The following is a 22,013-nucleotide window of genomic DNA, read 5'->3' as shown; positions in this document are numbered from 1 at the left end:
ATCGGCGTTCGCTTGTACAGTGGCTCTGAATGGTCATAACACCTCTCAAAATGCTTCGTTCGGATGTAAAAAATGCCAAAAATCAAACTCGATCCAAATTTTTATGACAGACGAAAGTTTGGAGGCAGTGTATAAACATCATTGACACAACGTGAGGTCGTATTAATTTTTAAACGTGCAAACATTTTGATGGAGAATTTCGGACTCTTTACACCAAAAAGTGCAAACTTTCAGATTGTGGCAATTTTAAAGAGGTCATGAAATGTGAAATCTAATTTTCCTGGAGCTTTTGACATATAAGAGGTCATCATACTATAAGAATATCCTGTACGTTTCAGAACTGAAAACTTCCTTGTTAGTCCAAAAAAACGCTTTTATTGACACCAAGCCCAGAGAACGACTCATTATAGGTTATGAAAGACCGCACTGTAGCCCCGCCCACTGATTCGCACATGACTAGTAGTAGGTAAATAACATGCATGACACTAAGATCGAGCAACTAAGCGATAAACATGCTTTTGAATAGTACAAAATGATGTGGAAAATGTTATGTCGCTGCATAACCTTCCTTCAGCGCTAAAGCAGCGCTAAATAAAATCCGCACCCGACCCGACCCGCTTAAAATAGAACCGACACCCGACCCGCACCCGCAATAAAATCAGTTTAGCATATCACATTATAGACACACTTACAAAAATGTTTATTGCCAGCATACAGAAGTTATTACACGACCATTAACACAAAGACAACTTCTGCCGGGAGCTTAACGTGGCTTAATGTACTGTTATTAAGAGGCCAAACTAAACATAATACTAATAACGTATACTGTGTACAAAAAAATCAGATGAGCCCAGAATATGAACGCAACGCGTATAATTACACGTTAAACGTTTTCCTACCATAGAAAACCATTATAAAAAAACACTTAACGTGGCTTAATGTAGGCTACTAAGACTAGTGTTATTAAGACCAAACTCTGGAAACATAACACAAATACTGTTGGATAGAACTGCTTGTTCTTGGTTTGTTACCACAGTTATCTGCGTGCTTCCTCAGCGATGAAGTTCCACATTTGCAGCTATCTTTTCTTAAACTCCTCATGATCCATCTCGACGAGTGCAGGCAGAGCGCGCGCGCGGTTGTGATTCTTCTGCGAGGGCGCGCGCGCCGCGCGGCCACAGATGAACTGATATGGATTTGAAATTTTTATCAACTTGGAATACAGGCAAGGCATATTTTTGTATATGCATATTTTTAGGAACACATCTACAATATACATGCATATATTGTTTATATACAGGCCTATATTCGTTTGCATGTGACTGTTTAAAACCCGTGTTTAGACCCGTGTTTCTCCCTTGTCCGACCCGACCCGCTCCCGTATCCGACACACTAGGATGTTTTTCACCCGTTTCAGCAATATTCGCGGGTCACCCGTGCAGGACTCTGGGCTACACTGTGAGATCGAAGCCTATGTTGATGAGCTGAACGCTGTTGTTCTGTTTGTTTTGGGATGTGTTTTGCCACGGTCAGTACCTGGAAACAGAGCCAGCACTTTGGCATTCATCACAATTGTTTGGGCCTGTGGATAATTGGTAGCTAATTAATTCATGATTGCTAATTTAAGAACAGCCTTCCAAAAAACACAAACATGTCCTTGACCACCTGCCAACATGTTTCTCACCAGCGCCCGACGCAATCTGCTCTTCCTCAGAGCACAGAGAGAGTGAGAGAGAGGACAGAAATGTGGTTATTGGACTCTTCAGAAAACAGATTTAATGAGCTGATCGCTGTGACAGAGCAAAAGTCATAAAAGAACAATAAATGACAATGAAGGACAAAGAGAGCCATGAAGGATTTATCTGGCATTGTGCTCAACTTCAGTGTTGTTTTCAACAATCCCTTCTGGCCACGGAGTGTTTTATTGTTGATCCTACAGAAATACCTCTCTTACTGAAATAACTCCCATAATGCACGTTATCAGGCCAGCTTCTGAGCCAGATGCTTCATTTCTGGGGCCCGTTCTTCGTACCTCGCTTATTACATCTGAGATGATTTGACAGATCCCAGATCTTTTAATCGTGATAACTGATCTCTGGCTAATTTGGTTCTTCAAACGAATTTGCGGATTGGATTAAAATATCTGGATTAAATGATCTAAGATTAATGCGCGTTCTTGTGTTCCCTGAAGAGGGCAGATGCATCGATACTCCAAACCACGATCAGCAGTGCAGCGATTGGCTGGCGTCAAGACCGCAACGTAATGACATCATATAATTAAAAAAGCCACCTGGCAAAATACGTGACAAATTATACAATAAAAACCCCACGGATTTCTGGAGCTTTATAAGGAAACAGCCAAATGACCAAACCAACATAACAGTTATAATAGATAAATGATCAATGTTTTTTGTTTTTTAACATGATTACCAATTATGTATATTCACGATTTTATACAGTATTTGTACACCCTTTACATTTTTATTTCAATGTTGTAATTTAATTTTTAATTCAATTTGGAGCAGATTTGTAACGTGACAGTATTAAAGTTTCTTAAGGGTCAAGATCAAATTATCTGCATCTCTTGCGCTGCATCAAGCCATCCCATAATATCTGTCATCACTTAAATGAATGCAAGGCTCAGATTAACTGTACATGTGTGTAAACCTCCAATAAAATTAATTATAATAAGTAATAATAAGTAATTATTCCATCACAAATAAATTGCTCAATCAAGTGGCTGTGTCTATATTATTATATACAACATTATAATATTATATACATTCTCATATACATAAACAATATAACATTTTTATATTATTATTATTATTTAAAATTATTATTATTGCCCCTGGTTCAGTAATGAACTCTTGTAATAAAGTAGCAGTGGCCGGGACAGATTTTAAGTATATATATATATATATATATATATATATATATATATATATATATATATATATATATATATATATATAAAACATACATACAAGTTTCCATATGTGTTTTTTTTTGTTTTGAGTATCTTATTACACACACACGCATGCGCACACAATATATACACACTGGCCTTTATGTTATCTATGATAATCTATGATAATTGAGAGATGGACAAATACATGTTCCCCAAAAGCCTGTTGTGTAATATTTGACATTTACATTAACAAGAAAAAATGTAAAAAGTTAGAATTTTTAAAGGGGTCATGAACTGCATTGTTTTATTGTTTCCTGGGGTGCACTTATAATGTTAGAATGCTTTTTACATCAAAAAAATTCATAATTTAGAAATAAAAGGCATTTTTCCTACCCTGATTTTAGCCCTCTACTCTGAACACTCTGTTTTAAGGGGCGTGTCTGCTGTGAGAGTTTAATGTAAACGCCCACTGCTGTGATTGGCTGCTGTGAGACATCAGTGTAAACGCCCACTGCTGTGATTGGCTGCTGTGAGAGTTCAGTGTAAACACCCTCTGCTGTGATTGGCTAACGTCTTTCCATTTGAAATAGTATTAGCTCTCTCTTTTAGCGCGTTTTTACTATTACAGCTCTCATGGTTAACTAACCGTGAAAAGTGTCACTGATACTCGCTGTTTGATTGACAGCTCCAGCGTGCGCTGCTCTAACGATTGCAAAGGGAGCTTTCTTTGATCACTTTCTTTATAGAATTTAATCATTTAAATAACAGAATATTTTCATCACTGCACAACACAGTCACTGCACAATATTTTGTAATCCTCAACGGCATGTTTATTGCGTTGGAGCTTGATCTGGTTTAACACTAGGCCTATGTTACATGCGTGAATCGGTGGGCGGGGCTAAACCGGAACTGATGAAGTAGGCGTAGATCTTCTTCAGTAGAGGCGGAGCTTGCCTCCCTTTGACATCATAGATCGCCACTTAGAAAAACCTGTCGTTTGCTGGGCCTGGTGTCAATACAAGCTTTTAATGGACTAACAAGGAAGTTTTCAGTTCTGAAACTTACAGGATATTCTAATAGTATGATGACCTTCTTATAGGTCAAAAGCTCATGGAAAATTTGATTTCTCAGTTCATGACCCCTTTAACATAAAGTTGTATGAATAATTAAGTAAACCCAAGCTGCTTCAGTCCCGTACATGTTTCTCTTACATTTACTTTATAAAAATCAAAGATTTCAAAAAAACTTTACATTATATTAAAAAAAAGTCTGAACGATCAATCAGAGGACAGAAGGCATGATTGTGTACAAGCTGTTTTTCAGCAAAGTTTTGGTCATATTGATAATTTATAAATATGATACACTAGGCTATAATATATTCATAAATAGGCATTATATTGTTCAACAGAATTTTACAAAGAATGTTTAGTTTAAGTCATGAGAGATTTTGGCTAAAATTGTAATACGCATTGCCAAACAAGCTTTCTTTTTTCAATTAATAATTCACCCCCCTCACAGTCGTCATGAAGGGCAAAATTAGCCGTATAGACCAAAACCACAATTTGCCCCAGACTGTGAACATGTGTTCTTCTGCTGTAAAGTTGGCCATTTTAACATCAATGAGATTCTGCTCCTTCTGGAGTCTGTCTCTAGTGGCCAGTCCATGAACTGCAGTTTAAGTCACTTCCGTATTGGCTTCAAGAGAAACTGCGGGAGGTTGCCACTTGGTTAAAATGAAGTGTGAAAATTTATGAAAATTGTGGCATTACATTTAGATCTTTTCATATTGCGTCAAAGATTACTTTGTAGGCATATTTTTGCAGCATTGAACATTATAACCAATCACATGCTTCTGTTGAGCTCATGAATGCAATGGCCAATATAACATTTTTTCTCTCACTAAATCTCCCATCATAAACAACAAAGTGCAGATGTGATGTAAACCAGAGATGTGTTTTGCAGTGTAGACCGCTTCAGTGATTATAACAGGCACTTCTGCAAGAGTTCATAACTCACACTAGACCAGGGGTCCTCAAATCCGGTCCTGGAGGGCCAATGCCCTGCAGAGTTTAGCTCAAACCCTGATCAAACTCACCTATCTGAGATTTTCTAGTGATCCTGAAGACCTCGATTAGCTTGCTCAGGTGTGTTTGATCAGGGTTGGAGCTAAACTCTGCAGGGCATTGGCCCTCCTGGGCAAGATTTAGGGAACCCTGACCTAGACTGAAGTCAGGAACCATGACTGCACCAAGTCTCAAGCTTCAAATCAGATTTGATCTTTTGATATGCGCAAACTGCACAAACATATACAGAGTTTTAAAAAGCAAACTTAATATGTATCTATTTCGGGTGATAATTAGGAGACAACAGGCACACTTTGTGTCGTGCTGCTTATTTTTATCAAACTTTCGTCATTCATCATTGCACCAGGTTTATGTCATTGCACATGCACAGATCTTTCCAGTGTCAGTTTTCAATGAGATCAAGTTGCTTTATTGAACAGATTATAAAAGGTTTAAACCAGCCGTCTCAATCCAAAATACAATTGATTAATTCCGATTAGTTACATGTTTTATTCTGACTGTGCTACTAGTCCGATTACAATACGGATTATTAGGGTCCATGTAAACAAAGCTATTGTGAAGCTGGAATCCTGATTGGTCATCGTAAAAGTGCTGACAAGATGAGCCATAACCATTAAGAAATAACTGTTACAACCGCAAATATCACTGACTGTGTGTCTGGAGGGTTTCTCAAACCAGCTGCATGATAACATTATAAGCCAAGTTGAAATGCACCCAAGACACGCTGTGATTGGATCATAATTGGATCACTGAAAACCTATTTGGAAGAGGTCTGGGATGCCTTTTTGACCATGTTTGTTTTCTGCATTAAACTGTCAAGAACTACAGACAACATTTACATGTAAAAGTCCCCAAGCTGTGTACAATACATATACAACACCCCCCAAGATATCGAATTAAATTCCTGTTGTTAATGGTTGACAAGTCGCCTGAATTTTAGTCTGAATTAATGCAGCAACACATTATAAATATAGAGCAACAAATTGAATAAAGACATGAAACATTTGTTTTTCCCCCAGTGTCACTTGTTAAGGGCACTGAATATCGACTGATACGCTTGAGAGGAGGACACACTCAGTCAGGTCAAAAGAACGCAGTAATATTGATCCATCTGAAGGGTTCACAAACTTCACGTGTTATAAAATAAGCTGAGACACAATCACAGTCATCATATCTTTGGTTATCCCCATCATTCTGCTGATGTGTTGGACACAGTAAAAGCAATAATAAAAAGCAGACAGAAAACAATAATGTACGGAGCCCCTAAAGGGTCATGGTGATGGGGGAAAAATGAGACGGGAGGAAAAATTATATTTAAATTCTTTTGCGTTTGCTCACAAAAAAATTCACATTCCCGCAAATCGTTTGCATTTCCAAAGAAACGTTGTGTTATGACCCAGAATGCGATTAGCGAGCGAAAGCAAACTTACTATTGAAATGCACAACTTTGCAAAAAGTGGAAATAATATGGAGCGGGAGGGAAAACTACATCACAATGCTTTTGAGAGTGAATGCGGAGTTTCTTGGGGAACTCAACACTTTTACGAGAGAATGCTACAGTTTTAGGAGTGAACGACATGTTTCTCGTGGGATACCAAGCATTTTGCGAGCAAGCCCATTGATGGACCTCATTGACTCCCATAGTATGGGGAAAAAATTCAATGGGGTCCATCAAGTTTTTGGTTACCCATAATCTTCAAAATATCTTCTTGTGTTCAGCAGAAGACAGAAATTCATCGAGGTTTGGAATATCTTGAGTAAATTATGACAAAGAACCCGCCCACAACATTTGAGTTCGGGAAGTTCGGTCTGGACTTGATCCGTTGTGGAGCAACTATGCTGGAACCAGAGCTGTTCGGACCAATCAAATTGTCAGGGCGGGCTTTATACGATGATGGACAGATGATCAACAGTAACGTCACCAACGATCTAGGGCTGGGTATCGATTCAGATGTTCTGATTCGATTCGATACGCATGCTCTCAAATCGATTCGATTTCGATTCGGTTTTCGATTCAATATGGATTCAACTCAATTAATATAGATTTAATTCAAATAGCCTACTATATTTATAAAAAAGAACAGTGAACATGAGTTTACAAGTGGGTAATTCAAAAGAAATTAAGAGCCACAAACCTGTATATTAAACTCTTTATTTTAGGTACACTTGGGTATGCCTACATTAAAACAGAACCCATCTCTATATTTCAAATGCATACAATTATGTTAAAAACAATACAATTTTGTTTTTATGGATATTTTGATACACTTATTCTAAAACATAAAAAGGATATTGGATGATTTTCAGTAAAGGACAAGCATTTCTTGTGATTTAGCCGACCGTCATTCAGACTCAGACGGCGTCTGAGCTTTGATTCGTGTCCCGGATGATGATTTGCATGCCTTCCTCAGATGCGATTGCCATTCGGTTTTATCTTAACGACAAGCATATATGCGATACCGGGCAGGATCAACTGGAAACCCCTGGGGGGAAAAAAACGATTCTTGGCCTTGAGAATTGATTTTGAGTCGACCACATTTTGAAAAACGATTAATCGAAAAATCGATTTTTTTGCCCAGCCCTACAAAGAGCGCTTGGGTTGAACTCGTTCACTAAACGGAGAACTTGTTCATATATGCGTTCACCAACTATTTCTCTCAAAAATAATGATGGTGTTGGTAAGCGTGTATCCGTAAAATTATTTTTACAACACCGGCAAAGATCGTTTACACTCATCTTCTTCTTCTACTTCTTCCAGCATGCGTGCAGTTGAGTTCTGTTGACAACTATGCGTCGCTCCATTGCTCTGATTGGTTGTAGGTCTAACCAATTGAGTTATTGAGGCATTTTCTTTCCTGGTTCGGTTGAAACACTCCTCAATCACAACCCAATGGAGCAGAATCAGACTCATATTCTGACTAGAATCTGAGTATGACGACGTCAGGGTAATGCTGGAACCAGAGCTGGACCAATCAAATTGTCAGGGCGGGCTCTAGACGATGATGGACAGATGAGCAACAGTAACCAAAGAGCGCTTGGGTTGAATTCCTTCTAATCCTAAACGGAGAACGTGTTCATATATGCGTTCACCTTTACTATTTCTCTCAAAAATGACGATGGTCTTGGTAAGAACTCTGTGTATCCTTAAGTTATTGTTATTTACAACACCGGCAAAGATCGTTTACACTCTTCTTCTTCTTCTACTTCTTCCAGCGCGCGTGCAGTTGAGCTCTGTTGACAACTATGCGTCGCTCCATTGCTCTGATTGGTTGTAGGGCTATCCAATTGAGGTCGTTCTTGGTTTGGTTGAAACGCCCCATAATCACAGCCCAATGGAGCAGAATCAGAGTAGAATCTGAGTATGACGACGTCAGGGTAACAATTTTCATTTTCACTTCACTGATTTCGAAGCACCACTTGAGACATACCAAAGTTTCTCTGGGAAATGTAAACGTTTTGTGAGCATACGCAAAATCGCAGATGTATAATTTTTTCTCCCGTCTAATATTTTTTCCATCACCATGTCCCCCTTAGGGACTCATCCCGAGTTAAAGGGTTAGTTCACCCAAAAATGAAAATTCTGTCATTAATTACTCACCCTCATGTCGTTCGAGACCCGTAAGACCTCCGTTCATATTCGGAACACAAATGAAGATATTTTAGTGTAAAGCTGATGCTGAGAAAGGCTTCAGATAGGCCTCCATTGGCATTCAGTACATTCACACTCACAAGACCGATAAAAGGCACTTAAAACGTCGTTACAAAGTCCATCTCACCACAGTGACTCTACAATAATCTTACGATGCGACGACAATAGTTTTTGTGCGCAAAAAAAAATCAAAATAACACCTTTATCCAGCTTGTTATTGCCTTCCACGTGTGCCCCCACGACGCATGCGCGAGAATATGACGTAGCGCCAGCGTTCGGGAATCCATGAAATGCACACTTTAGCCCCATTTTGAGAACTACGCCAAGACCTAAAGCACGATCAATGTAGAATCCAACAGCTGAGATACGCGCGTCTTCCTCTGATTGTAAACAAATCACTTCTGGGTCATGTGTCCGAACGCCGGATCTGCGTCATATTCTCGCGCATGCGTCGTGGAGGCACACACGGAAGACAAGAACAAGTTGGAAAAAGGTGTTATTTTGATTTTTTTTGCGCACAAAAACTATTGTCGTCGCATCGTAAGATTATTGTAGAGTCACTGTGGTGAGATGGACTTTGTAACGATGTTTTGAGTGCCTTTTATCCGTCTTGGGAGTATAAGTGTACTGAATGCCAATAGAGGCCTATCAGAAGCCTCTCTTAGCCATCAGCTTTCAACAAAAATATCTTAATTTGTGTTCCGAATATGAACGGAGGTCTTACGGGTGTCGAACGACGTGAGGGTGAGTAATTAATGACAGAATTTTCATTTTTGGGTGAACTAACCCTTTAACAGCCTTTAACAGTCCACCTCTGAACGCACGCAAAACTTCCAACTTCCCAGCAAATGATTAAGAACCTACAATGCTCATTTAGTATAGAGTACAAAAGGTTCTCAAACCTTGCACAAAACTCTTAAAGAGCCGTAATAGAGAGATAACTCCATTGCTTCAAATGGATCATCAGTTGCCAAAGATGAACTAACTGCCTCTCACTGACCAACATCAATGAACTCGCAACACAACGACACAGAACAAGAAACCGAGATGCAAATCTACTCTACAGTCTGTTCATCTTCCGTCCATTTGCATGCCACTTGAGTTCGCTACAACTTGAATTTGCACATACAGATGCAATCGCTCAACCTATTCATCTTGTCAACGTATGCATGGAGATTGAATTCCATCTCTCACCGGCATCCCTTTATATTCTACCTCTCTCAGAAGCCACAGAGCAGTCCTACAAAGATCCACAGAGACCTCTGCGGCAAATATTATTTATTAGACTTTTTTCATCATTGCAAAGCTGTGAGAAAGCAGTCTACAGTAACTGCTGCCTCCGTAAGCGTATTAAAGTTCCATCTGCCTCGTGTCTGCCAACCGCTGGCCCGACAGGGGGGCTAAGGGGGCATTTCATAAAGAAAATTCAATCCATCATGCTCCCACATGAAATTAATATATGTCACAGCCACTTCTGACAATTTAATATCAAGCTGAGAGAGACGCTCCCCACTGTACTGCGCCGCAGAGAGAACGGCCTACGATCCTTTCAGCTCACAACCAGTTTCAACTCGCCAAATCACTTTCCATTTCACTTATAAATGATTTAGCATTTAAGTCTAAATGCAATTTAATGGTGAGAGCACATTAAATCATGAGTCTTTCAGAAGAGCTCACTTTCTCCAAAAAATGTGAGGGAAGGAACGTTAAACCGGTTACAATAGCTGTTATTACATACATTTCATCTCTGAAATCTGACTGGATGAGGCATTTTAGAGGCTGTTGCAATGCAGTTGATTCAAACACACACACACTTGTGTGACCACTCATGAAGTCAACTATGTATTAGGGTGGCAAACTGCTACGGGGCTCAATGACATGACACATTTTGTTTTATTCACTGAAGAAAAATCACTTTATGCACAGCCTCTCAGGCGTATTACTTACACCGGCCCCAAAGCATTTGAAGACTTAAAGGGTTAGTTCACCCAAAAATGAAAATTCTGTCATTAATGACTTACCCTCATGTCGTTCAACACCCGTCAGACCTCCGTTCATCTTCAGACACAAATGAAGATATTTTAGTTGAAATCTGATGCTCTGAAAGGCCTCCATTGGCACAATGCACTTTACACTCTCAAGACCCTTAAAAGGCACTAAAGACGTCGTTACAAAGTCCATCTCACTACAGTGGTTCTACAATAACTTTATGGAGTTTTTGTGCGCAAAAAAACCCTAAATAAGTCGTTATTTAGGGTTTTTTTGCGCGCAAAAACTATTCTCGTCACTTCATAAAGTTATTGTAGAACCGCTGTAGTGAGATGGACTTTGTAACGACGTCTTTAGTGCCTTTTAAGGGTCTTGAGAGTGTAAAGTGCATTGAGCCAATGGAGGCCTTTCAGAGCCATCAGATTTCAACTCAAATATCTTCATTTGTGTCTGAAGATGAACGGAGGTCTTACGGGTGTCGGACGACATGAGGGTAAGTCATTAATGACAGAATTTTCATTTTTGGGTGAACTAACCCTTTAAGCCAGACTCTTACGAATGGCATTGCATTAGTTAACAAAAGCAAGTGTCCTACAATGCTCCTTTGAGCCATTTTTGCACTGGCATTTAATTAGCTGGTTTCAAAGTGATTTTCAGAGGATGGACAAGTTCACACAGCTCCAGGAGAGATCGGCACACTTTGTCTTCATTTTGAACAGTATATGCCATCATTCAAATGTTTGGGATCAGTAGGAAAATAATCTTACTGACTCCAAACCTTTGAACAGTACATACACGATCAGGCATAATAACCTAATATTGTGTTGGTCCCCTTTTGCTGCCAAAACAGCCCTGACCTGTCCAGGCATTGGCTCCACTAGACCCCTGAAGGTGTGCTGTGGTATCTGGCACCAAGATGTTAGCCGCAGCTAACATTGCCCAAAGCATCACTGCCTCCGCCGGCTTGCCTTCTTCCCATAGTGCACCTGGTGCCATGTGTTCCCCAGGTAAGCCACGCACACACACACCCGGCCATCCATGTGATGTAAAAGCTCTGATGCTCTGACCCAATCGTCTAGCCATCACAATTTGGCCCTTGTCAAAGTCGCTCAAATCCTTACGCTTGCCCATTTTTTCTGCTTCTAACACATCAACTTTGAGGACAAAATGTTCACTTGCTGCCTAATATATCCCACCCACTAACAGGTGCCGCAATGAAGAGATCATCAGTGTTATTCACTTCACCTGTCATAATGTTATGCCTGATCGGTGTACATTGATGGTTAAACTGTATTGTAAGGTGTATAATTACGCATTTAAAGCTGCAGTTATTAAGTAAATACATAAGACATCGGCATTCAAAACTACCTTACCCCAAATTGCTCATAGAAATGATTTATAATTTGAGTTTTCGGGTCAGATTTCACGGGAAATGTCAGGTTGGGGTCATTCGTCTTTGTGTGGTTACGTCACGCCTGTAAACAGAAAGAAGCAGCCCCGGCTACTATATGGTGTGTACTTGCTTACATTTTTAAACTTGTCATCTTGACGGCTGCTTTTAATCTAGAAAAGGTCTGAACAGAAAACACTGTTGACATCTGGGGAGTCGCCTGTTGTCAAAAACCAAGAAACCTTGAACTGCGAAGAAGAACCAAAAGGGAAAGCAACAGAGCCCATGCTAAAACGAGAGTAAATATCAGCATGGCTTTTGAGAGGTGGCGGCGAATCCTTTTTTCCTGCTGGTAATGCTGGGTACACACAAAAAGATTTTTTGACTCTTATAAGAGTTTCAAAATGTGAGAGACCACATACATGACGAATTGACGAGATTTGTTCCTCTAGTTTGTGGAGTGCTGCGATGTGACCAGGAAAACACACCACACATTCACAAATAACAGAGTCCCGTCTGTGAACACGGGAAATCTCAGCAAATCTCTCGCATCAAAACATCTCAAACGTGACTTTAAAGTAAACAAACATGGCGGACGACCGGCGCATATAGAATAACTTATAGTGTATGGAATGCTTTTTACTGAAAATTCACGGGGGAAAAGGAAAATGTTTAGCATCTGCGATGGATGAGGGAAATTAGTCTACATGAATTAAAGTAGGAATGAATTCTATTAATGTATCTCTGAAGGGAAATGACTACCCTGAGAAAAGAGTTGATGTCATTTTCTTTTCTTCTTCCCTCCATGTCCTGTGTTTTATAAGCTTTGTTTACCAGGGAAACGGCTCTATGATTTACATTTTCATTCAGCCTGTCTTCGGTTTTTGTTTGTGAAACTCAGACCTCATTTTTATTTGCTGTTGTAATTTTTTTTTTTTTGCCAGCTAATACTAATAAGCTAATGTTCAAACCATAGACTGTACCAAAACTACACCCTTGAACAATTAGCTTTTATATTCCCACTAATGCCAAAGCAAATTTTTGAAAATTATCTGGAAATATTTATTTCATATTCAGTTTTTTTTTTTAACACCCACTACCAACTGATGAATAATTCATTTAAGATTTCTCACATTTCACAATCAATATAATTCCAAAGCAACATATTTCAATTATATTCAGAACTGTAATGCGGTCAAAAGTAATCTGAAAAATAATCTGTCAACCAATTTTAGAATGCACTGTATTTATTTGTTTTTAATGAAACAAATGTTACTAGTGAACAACAACATAAAAACACATTTACTACGCCACAACTACAGATATGTGGTCCAGCAGAACGATGGAGCCGTATATGAGTTTAACGGTTTTGAATTTAGGTTAGTTAACCTTAATTTATTTTATGTTGTCTGTTTTAAAGACAGTGTATTCAAGTTGTGTTTATCAAGCTATTAGTACTGTTGTTAATAATGTTATTTCATTGTGAAATGTTGTGTTATGCACTTCTTGTGCACTGGCATGTTTGAAAAAGCAAAAACAATTGCCAAAATCGCAAATAAAATCACAATTGCAAAATTCATTAAAAAAAATAAACTAAAAAAAAAAATCGCAATATGATTATTCTGTCCATATTGCACAGCCCTAATCTAAATGTCAGTGACATGATTTATTTTAATACAGTTGCGTTTTCATTTGGTCAGAACAAAAGCGACAGATATGTTACTTGTTCAGATGATTTTTTTCTCATACTTTTCATCGTCATGTCGGTGTACAAAGACAGGTCTGTTCTGATGTCACAGACGCTTATGATAAATTGTTTTAAAATACGGCGAATAAGCTCAATTTGCCGGCTTTAACTAGCTTGTAGTCTCAATATCCTATGTAACGTTATAGCTCAAACTGAGTAAAGAGCGTTTTTTACAGATTGTCTGACCTCCTCACTCACTTTCTTCCAAGCAAGATCCTTTTTATTCCTGTTTCTATAAAGTATGAAGATGTATCGTTCAGCTCCGGGTATCCACATATGATTTTGTCCTCATTGTTGTCACTACTAGAGCAAGCTCCTGATTGGTTAACGCGGCGCGAATATCCAGCAAAGTTTGGATTTTTTAACTCGCGCGAATCGCACGTCAAATGCTCAATTTGTGCCGTGTCATTCGCGCGAATCGCGCCACAGAATGTCTATTTGCGTCTCTGCATTGACTTAACATGTAAATCACTCACGAGAAACGCTTCATTCGCGTCTGGTGTGAACGCAGCATAAGGCTCATAGGAGAGCGCACTTACTGCCACACAGGCGCCGGCGCGATCACTTGCATTTAACTTAAAATACTCTGTCATTTTAGTCATACAGATAAGAGTAATGCAAACTGTAAAGGGTCTACTTTTCGTCGCTGCCCGATGATACTCACGTATATCCAAAACGGTTACTTTTCAGGAAGTGAAAAAAACACTGTATTTCAAAAGCAGTTGAATGTAGCGTTGTCATACTTGGTACTGCATCTTTACATGTAACCATATTCTTGCCAGTGTAATGATATAATCCACATTTGACCAAAATTGAGTTTAAATGGACATACGTGCATATTTTACAGTAACGGTGGTCGATACGCGTTCTTCCATTCATTAATTAGAATGGCCAAGTCGCGTTTCATATTGACAGAGGAATATGCTCAGTTTATTAAATAGCCTATGTTTCACGAGACCGGCGAGATGCTTCCAAAGGGCGGGAGATACGCGGCGTGATTGACAACTTTGACACCAAATGGATATACGTGAAAATCAGATGACATGATTTCACAACTTTTCAATGGCCATTTAGATATGTGAAGCATACGGTATACGGAAATGAACCTGGACATTCAATCCGTCGAAAAATCTCAAAATCGGCAAAATGGACATACATGGTTTTCATCGGACAGCGACGTTTTATTTCTGTAAACTCACAATAACAACAAAATGTTGTGCTTTCGTAAAATAATGAAAACAATCAGGAAGCACTTGATCTGCGTGAACACACATGAACCAAAACTCAGCGTATACTTGCCTCAGTTTTCTATACAGGCAATTAAAGGCTAAATTATTATGACTTGCCCCACAGACATGAGACATATATCTATAGAGAGCTTGAAATGACTGTTTTTAAACACACCAATTAAAATGGAAAATAAATATTCCCAGATTATGTAATCTGTATGAAACGTGCATATAGGCACGTCCACTACTGCGGAGATGAGAGTCAGAATTGTTGACTTAATCTCTGCACCAGAAAACATTATTAAAATGTTTAAACAGTCTTCTTGCAGTTTTTTCACTCCACATTAATAATCATTACGTTTGCCGGTGCGCTGTGGCGCTAGTCTGTTTTCTATATAGGCAATTAAAGGCTAAATTGTTATGATTTATGTATTATTAATATAAACGCGCAATTAGTCGACTAATAGCTAAATGAACGACTACTAGTCGACTAAAAAAATCTTTAGTCGAGGGCAGCCCTACATCAAACATTCAACAGCAAAACATTACCGAATGAAATGTTGAAGCACAAAGAGCTCTAGGACTGTGGGTGCTGATGGACTCCATCTACTCCATGTTTTGATCATCGCTCTGAACCCGATCCAGATGAAGTCTTTGACAAAAACAGGATTTTCTAAGCCCCTCTAAACCGATGGACAGTGTAAGATTAGATTAGACCGTATATACTGCACTCATGTCCATGACCAGGATGTGCAGTTAAATGTATAACCTGGCCTTTAGAGGAAGAAAGCATCTAAAAACTACACAAAAAACCACAGATAAATCAAACAGAAGACGTGAGCTGGAGACGCACAGAGCATTTGCAAGGTGGGAGGTTATGCGGTGGTAAGAGTGGGGTTGTTTGGAGATTTATGAGATTTAGAAATTGAGTTCAGGATGAAGCAGAGGGCACAATATACCACAGCACATCGCCGCGACCGCAGAGCCTGTGACCTTCAGCGCTGGAATACAGGAATGATGATTTTCAATTAAACCGCCAAACCTTCCCAAGAAGGCCTTGCTCACAGCCTTTCATTGTGTTTCTCCTTGAGAAGACACTTCCTGAACATACTCAAGAAGACAAATGACGATCAGGTGCACAGATCAGAGACAGCGATACATGCGTAAATGAGGGACGGGCGGCTCTTCTCTCACATCCTCCGCAATGAGGTCACCACGTCCCATACTGTTAACACTCTGTGCTCTGGACATTAACAACCCCAACACGGACACATTTCTCACATACTGTTATTTTTAGTTACTGAACCAATCAACAGATTAGACCAACACTGGCAATGTGTGATGTGTGTTGACTTCTGTAGGATTCAGATCCTTTTTGGGGGTTTGTGGTGGGAGGATTGGGATTTACAGAGAGAGGTTGGGGCTTTAAGGTAAGGGGAAAACATTATATGGCATACATTTGATGAAATACAACCCCAAATCAGAAAAAGTTGGGACAGTATGGAAAACGCAAAAAAAAAGAAGTGATTTCTAAATTTACTTTGACTTGTATTTCATTGCAGACAATATGAGCACAAAATATTTCATGTTTTGTCTGGTCAACTTCATGTCATTTGTAAATATGCATCCTTTCCTGTCATTCAGACCTGCAACACATTTAAAAAAAAGTTGGGACAGGAGCAATTTACCACTTTGTAATGTTGATATTCCTTTTCACAACACTTAAAAGACGTTTGGGGACTGAAGACACCAAGTGATGAAGTGTTTCAGGTGTAATTTTGTCCCATTCTTCCTGCAAACAAGTCTTAAGGTGGGCAACAGTACGGGTCTTCGTTGTCCACACATTCTCTATTGGAGACTGAGGCAGGCCAGTCAAGTACCGAACCCTCTTCCTCCGCACCCAGGACTTTGTATTGTGTGCAGAATGTGGTTTTGCATTGTCGTGTTGAAATATGCATGGACGTCCCTGGAAAAGATGTCTTCTTAAAGGCAGCATATTATGCTCCAAAATCTCTATGTACTTTTCAGCATTAATGGTGCCTTCACAGAAGTGCAAGTTACCTTTGCCAAGGGCACTGACACAACCCCATACCATGACAGACCCTGGCTTTTGGACTTGTTGCTGGTAACAGTCTGGATGATCCTTTTCTTCTTTGGTCCGGAGCACACGGCGTCCATTCCTCCAAAAAAAGTCCTGAGCCCATGTGGTGATATCGCTTATAGATGAATGACGATTCTTGATGCAGTGCCGCCTGAGGGATCGGAGATCACGGTTGTTCAGCTTAGGCTTGCGCCCTTGTCCTTTACACACTGAAATTCCTCCAGATTCCTTGAATATTTTTATTATGTTATGCACTGTTGAATGTGAAATATCCAAATCTCTTCCTATCTTTCTTTGAGGAACATTGTTTTTAAACATTTCAATAATTTTCTCACGTATTTGTTGGCAAACTGGCGATCCTCGGCCCATCTTTGCTCCTAAAGGATTAGACCTTTCTTGGATGCTGCTTTTGTAGAAAATCATAATTACAATCACCTGTTGACATCACCTGTTTCAAATCACATCATTATTTAACCATTTTACCTCATTACTAGCCCTAAATTGCTCCTGTCCCAACTTTTTTTTTGAAATGTGTTGCAGGTCTGAATGACAGGAAAGGATGCATATTTACAAATGACATGAAGTTGACCAGACAAAACATGAAATATTTTGTGTTCATATTGTCTGCAATGAAATACAAGTCAAAGTAAATATAGAAATCACTTCTTTTTTTTTTTGCGTTTTCCATACTGTCCCAACTTTTTCTGATTTGGGGTTGTATTATATTACTTTTATGTGATTTTTGAAGCATGACAGTTACAATCACTATCCTCTCGTCCCTCATCCTGCTCCACGGATGAAAACATCCTATGGGCCAGATGAACTAAGAGCGCAAACGCAAAAAAATTGCGCCAAACAGACGGAGCGCAATAGAACGCAATAATTCTGACTAAAATATACATATTTCTAAAATATTTGTTTTTGGACAATAAATGTGCCATACAATTTTAAACCTACAAGTATGTATATTTTTATGAAAGTGACCATTATAATTGGGTAATTAAATATAGGCTAATATCATATGCTTTTGTTTTTATTTTCATTTTTAGTTCAGTGAATTAAAAAACAAAATGATTAATACATACCTACATTACATTCACTGTATTTGTTTATAGCCTTCAATTTCAACATTTTTATTATTATTTTTATTTTTATCCAAATAGAAAAACGTAGAAAATGCAGCCCTATTAAGTATACTGATACGCATAGTGTTATGCAGAAACCCCATTTAAAAGGCATATTAAAATGTTCACTGTATAATTAATATTTTTTGTGATTATTTAGTACCCTGTTAAAACAATAGTTACATTACATAACTACCATAAACATATAATAAAGGCAACATCTATAGTTTTTTTTTTTTTTATCTGAAAAAAGGTTAACAGTGATCAGAGAGCTTACAAATCAGTATCGGCTGATCACCATGACAAGAAATCGGCAGCAAAAATTCTTATCGGAGCATCCCTACTTATTGCATATGCATTTGTCGGAGTTTCCCTTTCAGACACAAAATGAATGTGAGGAGAGTATTTAAATTAATCATGCAAGGTGATTTACTAAGGTTTGCGCTTGTCAATTTACTGGTGTTTGGGCCATTATTTACCACCCCCCAAAAAAGCACATCTTAACCCTTAAAGACCTAGACAGCCGCTAAAAATAACTATCGTTCTAAAATGTTTCCTGAGTAAAATGTCAAAACAAAAAATAACTAGGGAATCACCAAAGTGCAATAATGATTCTGCATTCAGTCTAAGTGGAGATCGATAGTGGATAATATAAAACAAACTGACGTTAACAAGGTTGAGCTGTTGAGGCTCGCGCAGTCTCTCGAGCAGAAAATCAAAAACAAATGAGCGCTGCTCACACACAGAAACTCAGTTAACATACACGGTTAAAATTGTGCAGTTTTTATGTTTATAACATTTGATACAGTTAAGCAACATCACACTAACAAGAGTGTTGTTTTCCTGAATACCATCACGACTAAAAATGACACTGATTTCATACACCAGTTCCATAAACAATTTAACATTAAGTCACTTACATTTTAGAAGCAATATGGACTGTTTTTGTTCTATTTCAGCAGAGAAAATAGTTCCCAAAAAAATCACAGCAGAACCGTAACGCATTTCACAGCAACAGTGTGTGTTAGTGAATGATTCAGCGTTTTAGTGAATCGGTTGAATCAAAGATTCAATGACCGCCAAATTCCTGAATGAATCAGCCGTTTCACTGAATCGACTCAATGACTCGCTCATTCAGACGGTCACAGCGCCACCTACTGGTGGTTTCTTTCCAACATTTCTTATTTGTATATTCAAAAATATTTAAAATAACCCCATAACATTATTTAATGCAGTTGTAATTTTTCAGTGTAAATGATTTAATTTGATTGGTAACAGCCTATAGTGTCTTATTCTAATTTAATTTATAGATCAAATTTAAGAATATAAAAGGAAAGCTGAAGCATATCCTATATTTAACAAGATTAAAAAATAAGGTAAAAATATCACAAATATGCATATTTAAATATGTAAAAGTTGATTAAACACTGGTGAGAATATTGCTTCAGAATAGATTATATTTACGAAAAAAATCCGGACAAGTAAATTTTTTACTCGGACAAGAGAATGACAGATTTACTTGTCCGAAGGACAAGCGTGTGAACTGGCTTAATGTCAAGCCCTGATATAACAATCTTTCATTTTATTTTACTCCCTGGACTTTTTTGGACACATTTACTTGTTTTCACTCAAAAACGCCTAGAATAATATTATAATAAATGGCTATAACTTGCTGAGGGATTGTTACATGTAGACAAAATTTCATCTGGAAGTCTAAAACAACCAAGTCTAACTTTCTAAAGGAAAAAAATCCAAACTTCATGAAGTTCTGTTTGAGTTCACAGTAAAAACACAAGTTTTGCTGCCGTTTTTCTAAAAATTCTATTAATTTAACCCATTCTCAGACTAAATAAATGTAAAATTGGGACTTCGAATGAGCTAGATGGAAACTTCATGTTCTCCTGTTTAAAATTATATATGGCACTGCTAGAATGGGTGAGAAAATCAAAGAAAAGTAGAGGCAAGTCAGGCGCCCCAAAAAAGTTCTAGGTCTTTACCAGACAAGTAGATTGTGTTGGTCATTATGGAAATGATCCGCTGCGTTTGTGTGCTTTAGATCACATGCTGAACTTTACCCTCCCACAGGCGCTTTTATGGGATTGCGCTCTCACATTAATTTGCCCTGTTTAGTAAATCTGGCCCTGTGTGTTTTAAGTGGGTGAACTATTCCATTCCTGATGCTCCTGAAAAGCAAATCTCATTCATTTATTCTGGGACACTGTACAAGACATTAACAAAGTCAGTTTAAATCTAGACTAAAAACACATCTCTTTAACCTGGCATACACATGGAACATTATCAATTTATATCAAATCAGTTAAATGATTGTTAGGCTGCATTAACTAGGTCAGCCGGAACCGGGAACACTTCTTATAACACCGGATGTACTCGTTCATGTCATAAGAAGAATGGCATCTACGCTAATGTTAGTTTCTCTGTTTATCCTGAGGTTTACTGTAGTCAGCCGGATCTGGGCCGTATCCAGACCTGATGAAGGACCTGTGGTACTGATCCTCAACAAACCCGTCTCCGGCATGATGACTCAGATCTTCAACCAGATAGAACTGGTAAATATTCTGAATGTTCGAATCCGATGTGATTTCTGACCTGTAATGCTGCCTGAATCATACACTGTTCGTTTCTTTGGATCTACTGCCCTCCACTGACTTCACTCCTATTGGTTGTCGCTCACAAAAGTCGCTCTTCATTTGCATAAGGATAAATAGATCTCGCATCTCTGGACATCCCTACACCCTGGTGGCAAAGGTCACTGTCGCTCGTATCGCTGGAAATCGCCAGATCTCCATTGAAATGAACGGGATCATGCTGCTTTGTCGCTGGCAGTGTGAACAGGGCTTGTTCATCTTTAGCTTCAGGATCTTTTGTTTGGAGGCATGTTTTAGGGCGTTTTCACACCTACCTTGTTTGGTCTGAATTTTCAGACTTTTCAGTTTGGTCCGAATCAAAAATACAGGTGTGAAACCACGGTCCAGACCAAACAGACGAAATTTGGTCCGATGAAAAGAGGTCGTCTTAGTCCGGATCAAACTGAACAAAGGTTTGGTTTGTTTCTAGTGTGAAAGCATTTTCTGTATGGTTCGTACTTTCAGACCATTTACAGGAAGTTCCTGTTTATGTTTAAATATTATGTTATTTTTAAATTCAATCTAGGCTACATTGATTATGAAAAGTGGAAAGATGCGCAATATGTCAGAAGGACAGAAGGTCAGAAATGATTTTGAACGAAATTTTGTATGATTTTGCTTAGAAAGCATTTCTTTAATGTGAATTTTGTTTTGTATAAATTGTATCTTAATTTTAATCAATGTTTAATCAGATAATTCCAAACCAATCAATGTCCAGATGCCGCCCACATAGATGAAGACGAGGGGACGCAAGTGTGTCATGTAAAGTTCTTTTGTGCGCTCGCATAATTGCAATGTGAAACCAAACCAAAACTAACCGAATGTATAAAAAGTATCAAAACATGAACTTCGGTTCGGACCTTGGTGCGGACTTTCAGGTGTGAAAATGCCCTTAGTTTGAGGAAATTTGCCAGGGAGTGAAGGCATATGTATAGGTTACAAATTTAGGTCTAACTGGAATGAGTAAGATCACAATCTAAACTCTAAACTCTTTTGTGTCCTTGACCCCACACTCCACTCATAATATATATTAAACAGTCCCCTCAATGACAAAAAACTAAATGGACATTACCTGGTGACCCGCTTTGATCTGCTCCAGGACTCTGTCGTAACAAACCTCCTCCATGTCATGAAGCTGCTGAAT

The 22,013-nt window shown here is 38.6% G+C and overlaps 1 protein-coding gene across 1 annotated transcript in view; it reads right to left on the bottom strand.

The window, feature by feature from the left end:
* ascc3 (activating signal cointegrator 1 complex subunit 3) overlaps nt 1–22,013 on the bottom strand; it is a 352,716-nt gene that overhangs the window by 160,373 nt on the left and 170,330 nt on the right. The window contains exon 13 of the mRNA XM_079836136.1: nt 21,942–22,013. Coding sequence (XP_079692262.1) covers nt 21,942–22,013 — 72 coding nt within the window. The remainder of the gene's footprint in view (nt 1–21,941) is intronic.

This window comes from Gobio gobio, assembly GCF_949357685.1.
Source record: "Gobio gobio genome assembly, chromosome: 15".
Taxonomy (NCBI): Eukaryota; Metazoa; Chordata; class Actinopteri; order Cypriniformes; family Gobionidae; genus Gobio; species Gobio gobio.
The sequence above is the reverse complement of the archived record's forward strand: the minus strand, read 5'-3'. Positions and strand labels throughout refer to the sequence as shown.